Below are 15,066 nucleotides of genomic sequence, written 5' to 3' on the forward strand. Positions count from 1 at the left end.
GCAGCAGGAGCTCAGGACAAGGGGATAGAGATCTGGCAACGGTGCAGAGTAGGCCCAGAAGAGATGACAATGCTGATATTCCAGGTGGTGTTTGGAGACCTGGTCAAATTCCAAGATCTGCCCAGACTGACCCTATGGCCAAGGGCCCTCAGTTTTCTACCGCGAACTAGTGCAATGTTTCTCAAATATTAGAGTCATTAGGATCACCTGGGACAGGTTGCCAGGCTCCTCCTCCAGAAAGGAGCTTCAGAGGTCCAAGGGTCTAGAGACTTTCTCAGGGGAGGTGAACGCTGAGTAAAGAATGGCCAAGGGCTCAGGAGGACACTGCAGGCAGAGAGTACAGCATGTATAAGGCCCACTCTACACATAGCTAAGGTATGAGGTGCACGTAAAGAAAGGAGGAGAGGTGAAGCCAGAGAGGTGGACCAGGCTCACAACACAACAGCCCTACCAAGAAACTGGGACTTGACTCCGTAGGCAACAAGGAGCCACTGCAGACTCACGAAGCCTGTAGAATCCTGGCAGCAGCTCCCCCAGGCACTCACATAAACAACTCCTACCTCAGCGTGCTTCCCCAATCAACATCAGTCTCCACCCTTTAATATCACCTACTACTCCTTTTCCAAAATCTGGCCTCGGATCCCCTCTGTACAACTATTCAAAATCAAGTAAGCAATTCGACCTAGAAAATTCACACTATGTCAGGAACCCATCTCAGACAAGGAGAGCCAGGCAGTGAAGAAAGATGATAAACAGAGATGGAAGCTGTCATGGAGGCAGACTGGTCCGGCCTGGGACAAGGCGGCCAGCTGTGTTCTCCCCAGATCGTATCTGTTCCTCTTGAACTTTCTCTTCCTCATTCGGAGAAACTCCAGGCTTCTCTAAATGGGTTCATGACCCTTGGAGGAAGGGGTAAAAGGGACGCAGAGAGGAGATAAGATGGGTCACAATGGGTTTGACCAGATCCGACCGAAATACCTTAAGAGCAATGAGAAACGTCACCGCAACTTCAACACTTCCAGCGGCCTCACCAAGGCCCTCTCCAGTTGCTCAGGATGACTACTGGTGACCAGTCCCATCCTCATAAGTCAAAAACTGAGGAACATAAACAGAGGTGCAGACTCTGAAGACAGTTCTGAACCCTGCAACGTTAGCAAAACGGGGGCGTGCGGACTCTCCTGGGGCTGCACTTAATTGGGGAGAGGAAAGCGAGGCGGTCATTAAAAACGCAGCTCCACTCCTCAGCACCAGCTGAGCGCGTCTGGCTCCGGGACACGTCCCCGAACGAGACCTCCCGCAGGTTGTGAACACTAGCTTGCAAGCTAGTTCCCCGGATCCCCTCCGGGAGCGCGCACTGACCTCGCCTAGGATGGGGTGGGCCACCCACCGGGAGCCCCCAGCTGCGACCCGCTCACCTTGCACTTGAAACCAGCGGCGGGCGGCAGGAGCTCCCGCAGCAGGCCCTTGGCCACCTCGCGGCTGGCCTCCTCGCTCACGAAGTGAAGGTTAAGCACCTCGTGCGCCTCGAACTTGGCGAGACGCAGCAGTGAGCGCAGCGCGACGCGGGCCTTGGCCTGCAGCGCGGCATTGTGCTCCGCCTTGGTGAACATCATCAGCAGGTGGTAGTCCACCGGCCCGGCCCCGCCGCCTTCCAAGCTCTTGGCCTTCGCACCGGGGGCTGGCGCCACGGAGCCTCGCGCCACCTCCAGCGCGGGCGGCGAGGGCGCGGCGGAAGCCCCGGCGCGGGCCTCCTTCAGCCTCTTGGTGGCGCTGGAGAAGGTCTCCCGGCCCGAGCCGAGGTAGTAGAAGGCACAGACGGCCAGCGCCGCGGCCAACAGCAGGGCGCAGTAGTGGGAGCGCACAGCGCCCAGGCGCGCCATGGCCCGAGCGCATGGGGGCCCGCCTCGGAGGAGGCCCATGCGCTAGGAGACCGCGGCGCTAGCGGTGCCAGCAACGCGCGAGAGCCCTCGGGTACCCGGACGCCGGCGGCCCCTTAGCCCCGGCGGCAGGCGGCGGCCATGGCGGGGGCGGGGCCGTGCCGCCTGGAGCCAATCGCGGGCGCCGGTGCGTGGAGGGGCGGGGCCGGTCTGCCGTAGCCGCTGGGTCTTAGGTTCCGAGGGTGTTAGAGGCCTGGCTAGGGGTTCAGTGGGATCCCGTGCCCGGCGTGGGAGGGGCGGACTGAGGACCCCAGCGTGCTGAGGGCCGGTCCCCTGTGCCGGCTGAGAAATGGCACCCTGCGCGCCGAGCCCCAGAGGATAGCTATCCAAGCTGAGCCTTGAAAGGAATGGAGGCGCCCGAACGGAGAACTTAGGTTAGCAAAAAGGGAAGCTGGAGGCACCAAGAGGGAAAGCTTTAATCTCTGCACCTTTATTTCTCCAATTTCTTGGAGGCTTTAAGCCGTCTCCGCCTCTCCCTGCACACGAGCTATTAAACCGGCAGCTCCTCCCTTTTCCCGCTGCCCTGGGAGGAAATGGCCCGGGCCGCACGTCGTCCCGGAGGCCGAGCGGAGGGAGGCTGGAGGATGTGGCCAGCAGAGGGACCCCGCCGCCCGCACGAACCTGCGAGGCTGCTCCCCGAGCCCCATCGCAGCAACGCCCTGGAGGGCGACTTTCATCCGTTTTTGTTTTATAAACAGACTTTTTAACACTTTATCAAGGGCCTTCTTGGGAGTACCAGGGAGTTTTGCACACCGAGGTCCCCCGCCCAAAGTCACACAGCTAGCCAGTGGCAATTTCGACCCTAGGCAGTTAGTTGTACACTGCTAACTAGATAAAAACGTACTAACTTCAGGCTTCTAAGAATTGAGGCTATCCCAGTAGTTTTTAAGTAAACACGCACAAGTGCTGTGCATGCTTGAGAGAGGAGGAGGTGAAAATAATGGACAAACGCACATATAGATTGGTCTCTCAGAGTTTGTTGGGCTATGCCATCATTTCTCAAAGTGTGGGTAGAGCCCACCTTTCCCAGATCTTCAGTCCATCTCATTTTTAACTCTTGTTCTTTTTCTGTTGAAGCAACACTTTTCTGGAAAACATTGGATCTCTGAAACAGGCCTGCAACAAGTTCACACATACTACTCACCTTGGGGGAAACCCCAAATAGCAGAATTACCACACTCGAGCAGTTCATGTGATCCTTACAACTCGATGAGATAGAAGTATTTTACAATGGAGGAAATTGAGATGTAGAGAATTACCCAAATGTAGTAGGCTAGTAAATAATGGAGCTGGAATCCTAACCCAAGTCTTACTGTTTCCAAGTCCAAGCGTCTAGTCAAGATTAGCTCCAAAATCAGTTAACTCAAGCTCTGAGTTGCGTGTATTCTACCACAACTGTTAGCATACGGTTAACAGCTGGTTAAGAGAGCAAGCCTTGGGGTGGACGATCCAGGCTGAAATTCAAGCTCTTCCACTACAGGTTGTTGGACTTTACACAAGTTACTTAATCACGCCGAACTGCAATTTCACCCTATAGAAAATGGGGCTAATACTAGTATCTATGCTTCATTGGCTTATGAGAGACAATATTTAAAAAGCAGTTAGAACAGTGCCTACCAATAAACTCTACTAAAGACACCAAATTCTTTTTTTAAAGCCTAAATATCCAACACATGCGAAAACACAATTCGGCAACCATAAGCTTTTCTGGGGTATTTACAAATAAACCCCAAATCTCTATTAAAGCTTTATTATATGTTCCACAGGCTCTCCAAGAAGCATGCTAGAGTATTATTACATTCTAATTACTGTTCGCTAACAAAGGAGAATTCTAGAATTGTGCCTTTTCATCCCCTACCTACACCACCAATAAGGTGAGTTTTTTTCCCCCTCTTATTTTATAATCAATTTATTCAACAAACATTTCTTCAAACCTTTGTAAGAACATTAGTCCCGGAATTTATGGCTAAGACATAATGATCATTTAAATTTTACATAGGGTGTGACTGGATGTGGTGGCTCATGCCTGTAATTCCAGCACTTTGGGAGGCTGAGGTGGGCAGATGCTGAGGTGTGCAGATCATGAGGTCAGGAGTTTGAGGCCAGCCTGACCAATACGGTGAAACCCCCGTCCCTACTAAAACTACAAAAATTAGCTGGGCATGGTGGCTGGCGCCTGTAATCCCAGCTACTCAGGAGGCTGAGGCAGGAGAATCGTTTGAACCCGGGAGGTGGAGGTTGCAGTGAGCCGAAATCACACCACTGTACTCTAGTCTGGGTGATAGGGTAAGGCTCCATCTCAAAAAACTAAAATTTTTAAAAAATCAAAAATACAAATAAAGTGCAGTGGTGGCGCGATCAGGCCACTGTAACAAAAAAATAAATTTTACACAGGAAGTCAGAAAAATAATTCTGACTTATATTGTTCTGACTTATCACTGATAATGCATCATTCTGACTTATCAATATTACTGTAGCTTATCATTCCCAATTATTTGCCTATAAATAAAAAGTTGCAGCTTCCTGAAGTGTATTGCGGACAGAAAGCAAAAACAGTAGGTTCAAAGTAGCCAGCCAGCTATTTATCCAATAGATACTGAGTGCCTATAACATACAAAGCATAGTAGTAGCACAATTAAAAAGGATGCAATATGACAGATGGTAATATTCGCTATTTTCTCAGAGATAGGTAACTGGTGTATCATAACATGTCTAAATACATCAAGAACTTGAGTAAGCACAATAACCTTTCAGTTCTAACTTTGGCCAAGTTCTCTGATTTCTGACTAGAGATTAGGTAAATGTTTTTCCTGTTGAGCCATTTCCACATTGTAAGTTTGCATAGATTATTCAACCTCTCTGCTTCAGACCTTGGCTTACATGTCACTGCCTACACAAATGATCTGTAAATACCTCCTATCCAGTGTCTGGGCCAAGTGCCATCCTCCACAATTCTGTGAGGGCCACCTATATATATACTACCCTAGTCTCATCTTGCTTCATTGCAAGAACGTGCCTCCAAGAGGACAGAATATACATTTTTTATTAACCACAATATACCCAGAACCTAACAGTGCCTAACACATTGGATGAGTCTCAAAAATATACTCAACCACTGAAGCAGCATTATTTCTAGGAATTCTTCCTAATTTAAAAATGTTCTAAAATATTTAACCATAAGAATAAAGCAAGGCCAAGTATGGTGGCTTAGCCCGGGAATGGTGGGTTACGCCTGTAATCCCAGCACTTTGGAAGGCTGAGGCAGGCAGATCACTTGAGGTCAGGAGTTTGAAAGCAGCCTGGCCAACATGCTGAAACCTTCTCTACTAAAAATACAAAAATTAGCCAGGCACAGTGGCTCACGCCTGTAATCCTAGCACTTTGGGAGGCCAAGGCGGGCGGATCACCTGAGGTCAGGAGTTCAAGACCAGCCTGCCCAACATGGTGAAACCCCATCTCTACTAAAAATACAAAAAATTAGCCAGGCATGGTGGCGGACACCTGTAATCCCAGCTACTCAGGAGGCTGAGCCAGGAGAATCACCTGAACCTGGGAGGCGGAGGTTGCAGTGAGCCGAGATCACACCGCTGCACTCCAGCCTGGGTGACAAGAGCGAAACTCTTGTCTCAAAAAAAAAAAAAAAAAAATTAGCCAGCGTAGTGGCGGGCACCTGTAATTCCAGCTACTTGAGAGGCTGAGGCAGGAGAATCGTTTGAACCCGGGAGGCGGAGGTTGCAGTGAGCCGAGATTGCGCCTCTGTACTCCAGCCCGGGGAAACAAGAGACCCTGTCTCAAAAAACAAACATAAAAATAAAGCAAAGTTAGGTTCATGAAGGCAAAAAATTGGAATCAAATGGTCATCAATGAAGAGTTAAAGCTAAAATAGATGCGTCCATTAAGAGTGATGTTTTCCAACAAACTGCAGGTGAGAATTTTAAAAAACAAATGGTGATCCAGCACACCAACATGGCCACGAGTAACAATGTACAAACCCGCACGTTTATGCCCACATGTACCTAGAACTTAAAGATAAAAAAAAAAAAAAAAAAAAAAACTCTTCAAATAAATGTTTTGAAGGAAAAATAAAAAAAAAAGAAATTCAGTTTCTTTCTCTTTAAATGAGGGAAAGGTCTTTACTAAGATAAGCCTTTTCACATGTAAGAAAGTTTAAGTCATATTTCTCCCCATAATTAAAATTTTAATCAAACCAAAAAAAAAAAAAAATGGGTGAAGTGGCTCATGTCTGTACTCCAATCTATGTGTGAGGCTGAGGTGGGAGAATCACTTGAGCTCAGGAGTTCAAGGCTGCAGTGAGCTATAATTGCCACAGGACTCCAGCCTAGGCGACAGTGCAAGACCACATTTCCAAAAAAAGAAAACAGTAATGGTAATAAATGGAAGAAAAACCTATAGAGACTAAGAAACATATTCACCAACTGCAATGTATGGAACTTAGGTGAATTCTGATTTGCACAATCTATTTTTAAAATCATATTTGAGACAACCAATTTGAATACTGATTATGTAGTTGTGTAGCTTAAGAAGTGTTATGATTTTTTAAACAGTCCTTAACTTTTAGATGTACATACAGAATGATTTGCTGGTGAAAGGTCTAGGATTTGATTCAAAAAAAAGTCCAGGAAAGGGAAAAATGGGTAGGAGAATAAATATAAGCCATGGGCTTATATTAGAGCTATTGAAGTTATTTTCTCTACTTGTACATGTTTGAAATTTCCCATAAATTTTAAGTTCTCCCCATCTATTAAGTGAAAAAGTGGGTAACAGTATGATCCCATTGTATAAATGTATAAATACACACACCCAAAGGTCTAGAAGGGCATACACCAAGAAAGAAACAGTATCTCCCTCAGTGCTATCCAGTAGAACTTCCTGTGACAATGTATATATTCTACAATCTCCCCTGTTCAAAACAAGAGTCACTAGCCACATGGGGCTACCAAGTTCTTAAAATGCAGCAGTAAGATTGAGGAAATGAACTCTAATTCTAATTAAGTAGCCACACGTAGCTAGTGAGTTCCATTTTGGACAGCACAGGTTAAGACAATGGAATTGTGAATGAGTCTCTTGCTTCTTCTTAACATTTCTCCACAAGCAAAAAGCTTTGTTTTCGCAATAATTGAAAAATTAAACTGTTTTCACTTAAAATATTTACAGACTACTGATGTGGGTTCTCCACAGAACTATTCTGAAAATGAAATGAAGCTGAATAAAACAAGTTATATTGAAAAGTTTATGTGTCTGCTTTCAATTAGCTCTTTTTAAAAGCAAATGCAGGTGATTCACTTCGTTTGGTTTTTTCAACCTTCCATTCCTTCAGTCCCAATCACAGACAAACGTGTCTGTTTACTAAAAGGATAAAATGTGAATGTACTGCATAGATTAGGAACATTAATGTCCATCATAATGGAAAAAAATTAGAGCAAGCCTCTCCCCCCGCTAAAAATAGCTTTTTATCTTTTTGCCAATGAATTAGGGGCCATAACAGCTCTGTGAACAAAGAGAATTGTATACTTAAAAGATCCAAATGGATTTATTGATTGAAGTCATCAGCAAACAGGATGAATGTGGATTTGAAAGGGCTGGGAAGAAACACAGTACCTTAAAAATAACTGCTGGTGACAGATACGTTCACAGTGTATTTCGCAAGGAAATGTACGTCAGCACGAAAGAACTAAGCCAGAGGTGAGATTTTTATTGACTTATTGTAATTTTTTGGCATACAAAGTACTTAATCAAGTATATTTACAATTCTTACATAATGTACATTTTGGAATAAAGATAATGTACTTTGCTCCATTTATAATGACAAACTATTGTAAAACTACATTCATGAATTAGATACAAATCCTCTACATACTAATAAAAAGTAAATGGACTGTTGGTTATACATTCTTTAAAATATACCTTTCCACAGGTAGCAAGAAATAGTACATGTAATAAGTCTTTATGACTGGAATGATCCAGAAATATCACAAAGCACGAGTAAACACATATATAAAAGTAGCTCATCATTTCCAAAAGTTAACCTTTAGCCTTTGTGTAAAATAAATGGTGCCAACAACCTTTATAATGTAGCAAGCTTTCCCTGTTTAATATCCAAAAAATGGAGGGTGGGGAGGTTGAAGAAAATCAAGAAATTTAGCAAATAAGATAGTGAAAAGACCAATGCAGAGAAAAGTTTATGTCATCAAACCTCGCTTTGTCTCCACATTATCACATTTTAAGTGGATAAATTTATGTAAACAGAAAAAGATGTCCACAAAACCGTATCTGTAGATGCCATCTGGAAGCATCAATAAATTGATAAGTATATGGTGAATTAAAATTACTTTTATAATGTTTTGCTTTCATTAATGTTTGTTATGGCAAAAATGTAAGATTTCCTACAATTTTGTCTTCAAATCCCAATCGAGCCCTTCAAACTTTTATTCAGGTTCTCCAGATTATTTGGAGTTTTTGTTATCAAAGCACAAGGAAAGCTGGCATTCATTATCAGACTTTGCTGCTTTACAATGATTTCAAATCATTTCATGATACAAATAAAGTGCCTCTGACTGGTAGTCAGACCTGGGTAATGGTGCCAACTCTGCCACCAGCTAGCAAATCAAATGACCCTGCTTTGTAAAACAAAAGGAGCACCCTAGGGTCAAAAAAGTAGACAACTTCGGAGCTCTTAGATTAAGATCTCAGAAATCCTACCGTGAGAATCCAGGGAGATAAAGCAATGCCAAAGTACACTGTGAGTAGCAAAACAGTATACAAAGGGGTGTTTTTATGTTTTCACCTTGTTTCATTCCACTCATTTTCATTGTGAGGAGCCCTGAATCCGAAAAGGGTAGTGACTACTAGTCCAGTGCTCCTTCCACTGTATCATGCGGTTCTAAAGTCATTCTGGACATACAATCTATAAAAATACATCATTCTTCCAGCTCATGTCCATGGTCCAAAGTGATATTATACAGAAGTGTTATCTGACAATATAAGAATGATCTGGGAATGTCTGATTATTCAAAATGGTAGTAAATTTAGTCTTACACACAATTTACTGCGACCATACTTAACATGCATAAAATATTTTTAAAATACAAACTTAAATTGGCCAGATTCTGAATGTGTATTTTTTTCTTTTTCAAAATGCACTCATGAAGAACCAAAGTTCATATTCCAAATTAAATCTGTATGTCTGGAAAAGTAACCAATCAAAGTTCATTAAAATCTACAGTGAAAACCAGTATAAATTAGGCAAACACCATAATCTAATATCAGGAAATTTCTGAATTTCTAAGGATTGTATTAAAGGTAACTCTTAAAACCTTAGAAATCTTAAGCACATAAATGTTGTAATGAAACACTGCAAATAACTGCTCAATTACTTTTATTCTAGCTCTAACATGAAATTGCATTTTATTAACTCTTCATAGTGCTATTCTTATTTTGGTATTAATCTAATTTTTAAGTTAGTAAGCTAAAGATAATGAGCTAACAGATTAATAAGGAATAAGAAATTAATAATAGATAAGTTATGGAAAGAAAATAAAAAGGCCAATTACATTGACCAATGAAGCCCAAAAGCATGATTAACATTGTTTAAACTATGATTGCTTATAATGCACTGAATAATTCACAGCATAACATAACTCAGATTTGTTACACACCATAGAAAAGCTATTAGTTGACATGGCTAAATTCACCTAAGAGCCAACCTACCTTTAACTATTAATTTAATTTAAAGCCTTGCTGTTTACTCCATCATTTCTGCCAAATGCAGTCCAAATTGGGTCTCAGCATATTCAAGAAATGAAGTCACAGAAATGTATTTCTGTATTGCCAGTCTCCCTGCAATATTAAAGATTTTGCTTTCTCTGAAGATACTCTGAACCATGATCATCTTTAGGGCACTTCAAATACATTTCTGACCACTAAATTTAAGTAGATACTAATTACTGCCACATTAACAATTCATAACTCAAGCTGCAGGAGGTAAGCATGTCATAAGGCATTGCCTTTGCAACCACAGAGACTCCAGAGGTGATCTGAAGCACATACCAATGCCCAGATCCAAAAGGAAAACTGCCTAGATTTCCTCAGACAAAGGTCAGGATCTTTAGGAATGAAGTCCTGGGATTAAAACAGGCAGGGGCACTATCAAGGACAACTGAGGCTTCTTTCTTTAACATACTTCTTTTCTTTGAGCTTCTTGGTCAAATAATTTCAAGGTACACGCTAATACACAGATTTCTGCCTTTAGTGAAGGTACCTAAAAAGCCAGATGATCTATGACTTTGAGATCACACAGCAAAGGTAAAAATTTAATGATCCTGTTATTGTTATAATTAAATACAACGCTGTGGCAGTTAGCATTTCCTCAGAAATAATTCACAAATATATTTTTATCCTCATCTAACAAATGTGACTATTACTAAATAAGCATTGCGTGCATGCAATTTGGCCAAATTATGGAACCTTTTCTGTGATGTGAACTTATTTCAATATAATTCCTGCTTGGCTAGATTCTGATTTGATGTTTAATCAATTTGTAAAACTCTAGTTACTGGGAAATGTTAGAAAATTTATCTATAATTGGATCATAAAATTTATATATATTTAAAAACCTCTTTTATTTAGAAAGTATCAATATCATTTACATATAATTTCTAAAAGAAGAATAAACTTAATTGTTGACCACAGTGGAAAGGAATCAAAAGGCAAATTAGGCTGGGTGCAGTGGCTCACGCCTGTAATCCCAGCACTCTGGGAGGCCAAAGCGGGCTGATCATCTGAGGTCAAGAGTTCGAGACCAACCTGGCCATAATGGTGAAACCCGTCTTTACTAAAAACACAAAACTTAGCTGGGCATGGTGACGGGTGCCTGTAGTCCCAGCTACTTGGGAGGCTGAGGCAGGAGAATGGCGTGAACCCGGGAGGAAGAGGCTGCAGTGAGCTGAGATTGCGCCACTGCACTCCAGCCTCAGTGACAGAGCAAGACGCCATCTCAAAAAAAAAAAAAAAAAGGCAAATTAATTATTTTATACTTGATAAGACATTTCAAAGATGGAATCAGACTAATTTGTGGCATATAAATGGTAATATTTTTATCCATAATATTTTGGAATTCAGGGGTCTGTGAATCATGTAACCGAACGCTAAAGCTATATACATGATATAATTTAAAAGAATGTACACTGTGTACAAGTACACAAAATAGATGTAGAAAAAAATAAACAGCAATTTATTGCTATATATTTTAGTATTAACTAAGAATTAGTGGGGTTCTTTTTCTCCTTTGTACAGAGATTCTTTCACTAGGAGCAACAGCAAAACTATATCTTTAAAAGGACAAATTTCAAATATAAAATGGCCTATATTATTTTATAAACGGATTTTCCTTTAAAAGTTAAGTTTCGATGAAAGCATAATTTTGCAACATTCAAGTAACCTGTTAGACACAGTTTTATTACATCGATACATCTGTCAAGGCTTCAGGAAATCAACCCAACAATGAAGAACTACACATTTTGAACTGGTTTTTTTTTTTTTGTGATTAAAAAAAAAAAAAGAGCAGAGCATCTTTTTGCTGCATAAAATAAATCTAAAGGACTGAATTATGGTCTACCTGTACAGCCATTATACATACATACATTAAAGTACTGGACAATAACCTGTCATCTAAGAAGTATAACTGCATTTATGAACAAATGGGGAAAACACATTCTCTGGTTCTAATAAATCACATATTGAGTGTATGAAAGCTAGGTTACCAAAACACATAAACACACACACCTATTTCTGAACCACCAAAAATCATCAGGAAAGCTAAAGAAAAAACATTCTTGAGGCAGGCAGGACAGTTGGCTCCCACTTGATGAAGACATGCTTGACTGAATGATCCTGGGCAAGATGCACGATGGAAAAAAATTCAATGCTACCACCCATTGGCAAAAGAATCATTTTCGTCTAACCTCCTAGCATCTTGTAACCTAGAGATGGCCTAAATCTAGACTGAACTTTTATCTACAGAAATAGCCCTTTAAATAGGCTTTTTTAGTAAAAGAGGTCCTAAATTAGGTTCCTCTCCAACTACTAGATAACTATGTTTTAATTTGTAAATATATGAATGGGTACCTTTTTTCCAAGCCATTCAATATCTACCAAAATTTAGTAGAATTAAAGCAGTAAAAAATTGTGAATTTTTAGCTATATACATTAGGGGGTCATCAGATTTCATATTTTCCCATTTTTTAAAAAAATCAGAATTTCTGTGAATCTTGCTGGAAACGATTTAGTTTCTCTGGATTATTGGATGCCATTTGGGAAAAATCACGAAATATGTCCTGGTAAGTTTCATCACCTGCATGAAATAAAATAAAGACACTTTAAACATTTACACAAGTATTAATAAAACAACATTCATATTTATTACTAGTACTATTTTATAATTCATTACATTAAAATTTTGTTCAGATGAGCATTTTGGAAGGGGCAACTAAAATAAATGCTGAAAAATTATGTAATGAAAGAAAAAAAAAAACTATACCTGAAAAAAGCACCTCAGATGCAGCCACAGAAGAAAGCTCAGAGTTAGAAAAGAGTAAAGATGCAAGTGTTTTAAAGCAATGTAAAGAAATATGTTTATTAACACATGAGGGGGAAAGAAAGTCATCCTAATGAGGTATAGTAAATGAGACCTTCTTTAAATAAATATTTCCCATGATAAAGGCCAAAAGAAATGACTAAAACCTAAATACTAATGTTTTGGATGGATGCAAGTTATTAACAAGACAAACCAATAATCAGGACAAACTGATAATCAGATAGGGAAAAATAATACTGTCTTTTAATTAAAAGGAATTTAAAAGAGCATGTAAAAAAGTAACTTTTTAGTCAAACTTTAATGCGTAACTAAAACTAATGCACCTACATCCACTGCTTACTAAACTCATAAAATCTGGTCAGGTGCAGTGCCTCACGCCTATAACCCCAACACTTTGGGAGGCTAAGGGGTGGTGGGGGGGACAATTGGTTGAGGCCAGGAGTTCAAGACCAGTCTGGGCCACATAGTGAGACTACGTCTCTACCAAAATTAACAACAAAATCCTAGAAAATGGCTTTAAGGTAGGGCGTGGTGGCTCATGCCTGTAATCCCAGCACTTTGGGAGGCCGAAGCGGGCGGATCACCTGAGGTCAGGAGTTTGAGACCAGTCCGGCCAACAGGATGAAACCCTGTCTCCACTAAAAATACAAAAATTAGCCAGGCGTGGTGGTGAGTGCCTGTAATCCTAGCTACTTGGGAGGCTGAGGCAGAAGAATTGCTTGAACCCAGGAGGTGGAGGTTGCAGTGAGCCGAGATCGCGCCACTGCACTCCATCCTGGGCAACAGAGCAAGACTCTGTCTCAAAAAGAAAAAAAGAAAAAAAAAGGCTTTAAAATCACAGTTTTGCATATTTAAAAGTTGGGTTTGTTTTTGTTTTGCTGCAGATCATATGAGCAAGAATGCTACGACAAAATGCAAGTAAATACCAAGGACATCTGTTAAATTAGAAAAATAAATGTGTATATGTATAAATATACACATTTATAGATTATAGATACTGATATTATAGCTGACTGAATACCATTTTTCTTGTCATGAGAAACTAAATATACACACACATACAGATCAATCCCTCAGACAAAGGAATCTTATTTTCAAGACAAATCATTAATGCTTCCTGCTAACATTAGCCTTATACAAATGCTTGGCATAATTCTGTTCTCAAGATTTCAACCATAAAATACTGTTTTTGAATATTATTGTTGTAACATGTTTTATAATTATCTCCTATAAGATACCTTGCATTCTCAAGCCTGTAATCCCAGCACTTTGGGAGGCCGAGCCGGGCGGATCACAAGGTCAGGAGATCGAGACCACCCTGGCTAACACGGTGAAACCCCGTCTCTACTAAAAAATACAAAAAACTAGCCGGAAGAGGTGGCGGACACCTGTAGTCCCAGCTACTTGGGAGGCTGAGGCAGGAGAATGGCGTAAACCCGGAAGGCGGAGCTTGCAGTGAGCTGAGATCCGGCCACTGCACTCCAGCCTGGGCAACAGAGCGAGACTCCGTCTCAAAAAAAAAAAAAAAGATACCTTGCATCCATCTTATAACACACTCATTGCTATAGTCGTTGTTAATAGTGCATTAAGATTTGTCAGTTTTAAAAGGTGAGATTTTTGAGGCAAGAAATGTCATACCAAAAGCTAGAGAATTAATTTAAAAAAGGTGAGGATAGGAATAAAAAGGTCTAACAGCATAAGCCAAGATTTTGAATTAAAAAATTTTAATACTTTTGGCTGGGTGTGGTGGCTCACGCCTGTAATCCCAGCACTTTGGGAGGCTGAGGTGGGCGGATCACGAGGTCAGGAGATTGAGACCATCCTGGCTAACATGGTGAAACCCTGTCTCTACTAAAAATACAAAAAATTAGCCAGGTGTGGTGGCGGGCGCCTGTAGTCCCAGCTACTTGGGAGGCTGAGGCAGGAGAATGGCGTGAACCTGGGAGATGGAGCTTGCAGTGAGCCGAGTTCACGCCACTGCACTCCAGCCTGGGTGACAGAGCAAGACTCCACTTCAAAAAAAAAAAGTTTTTTTAATACTTTTAGTCACTTTTATATTTAGTCTAGGTAAAAAGCAACTTATTAACATCTCTGTATAGTTTTCATTTAGCCCTGGAAATTTATTCCTGACTTGAATCAATCGATTAAACCTAATCAGTCTACTTTAAAAAGAAAAAAACAGTAAGAAGAGATTATTAACAGGTGGCTGAGAGTAACTGAACATCTAACTCATATTGACATGACTAAAATAAAAGGTTGATATGCTGGAACAACTGGTAAGACAATCCAATTATACCCATGATTTCATAAAAGTTTACTTCCACATCAAAAGACAAACATTGCTATTCTCATTTTTAACCATTCTAAAAGATATAAAATAAATAGAGAAGAGAGCAACAAATAGCAACAAACCATATAAAATATTTTTTCTAATTTTAGATATTGAATTATTTAAAATATTTATTGTAAACATTATAAATATTTTAAAAGACTATTTAAACTGGATAGTCTGGAATT

General features: G+C 40.9%; 2 protein-coding genes and 1 long non-coding RNA gene across 4 annotated transcripts in view; 1 reads left to right on the top strand and 2 right to left on the bottom strand.

Moving 5' to 3' along the window:
* The window catches only part of XXYLT1 (xyloside xylosyltransferase 1), a 198,459-nt gene extending 196,440 nt beyond the window's left edge, over positions 1-2,019 (bottom strand). Inside the window, exon 1 of the mRNA XM_017873480.1 lies at positions 1,416-2,019. Coding sequence (XP_017728969.1) covers positions 1,416-1,919 — 504 coding nt within the window. The 5' untranslated portion in view covers positions 1,920-2,019. The remainder of the gene's footprint in view (positions 1-1,415) is intronic.
* Positions 2,020-2,146: 127 nt separating this feature from the next.
* Positions 2,147-15,066, top strand: part of LOC108530514 (uncharacterized) — an 82,401-nt gene continuing 69,481 nt past the window's right edge. For both annotated transcript variants that reach the window (XR_001885866.1, XR_001885865.1), the window contains exons 1-3: positions 2,147-2,311; positions 3,704-3,811; positions 7,432-7,640. This is a non-coding gene — a long non-coding RNA (uncharacterized LOC108530514). The remainder of the gene's footprint in view (positions 2,312-3,703; positions 3,812-7,431; positions 7,641-15,066) is intronic.
* ACAP2 (ArfGAP with coiled-coil, ankyrin repeat and PH domains 2) overlaps positions 7,635-15,066 on the bottom strand; it is a 186,118-nt gene continuing 178,686 nt past the window's right edge. The window contains 1 exon segment of the mRNA XM_017873479.1: positions 7,635-12,306. Coding sequence (XP_017728968.1) covers positions 12,206-12,306 — 101 coding nt within the window. The 3' untranslated portion in view covers positions 7,635-12,205.

The sequence above is a fragment of the Rhinopithecus bieti genome, unplaced genomic scaffold (genome assembly GCF_001698545.2).
Source record: "Rhinopithecus bieti isolate Rb0 unplaced genomic scaffold, ASM169854v2 scaffold_5626, whole genome shotgun sequence".
Classification (NCBI taxonomy): domain Eukaryota; kingdom Metazoa; phylum Chordata; class Mammalia; order Primates; family Cercopithecidae; genus Rhinopithecus; species Rhinopithecus bieti.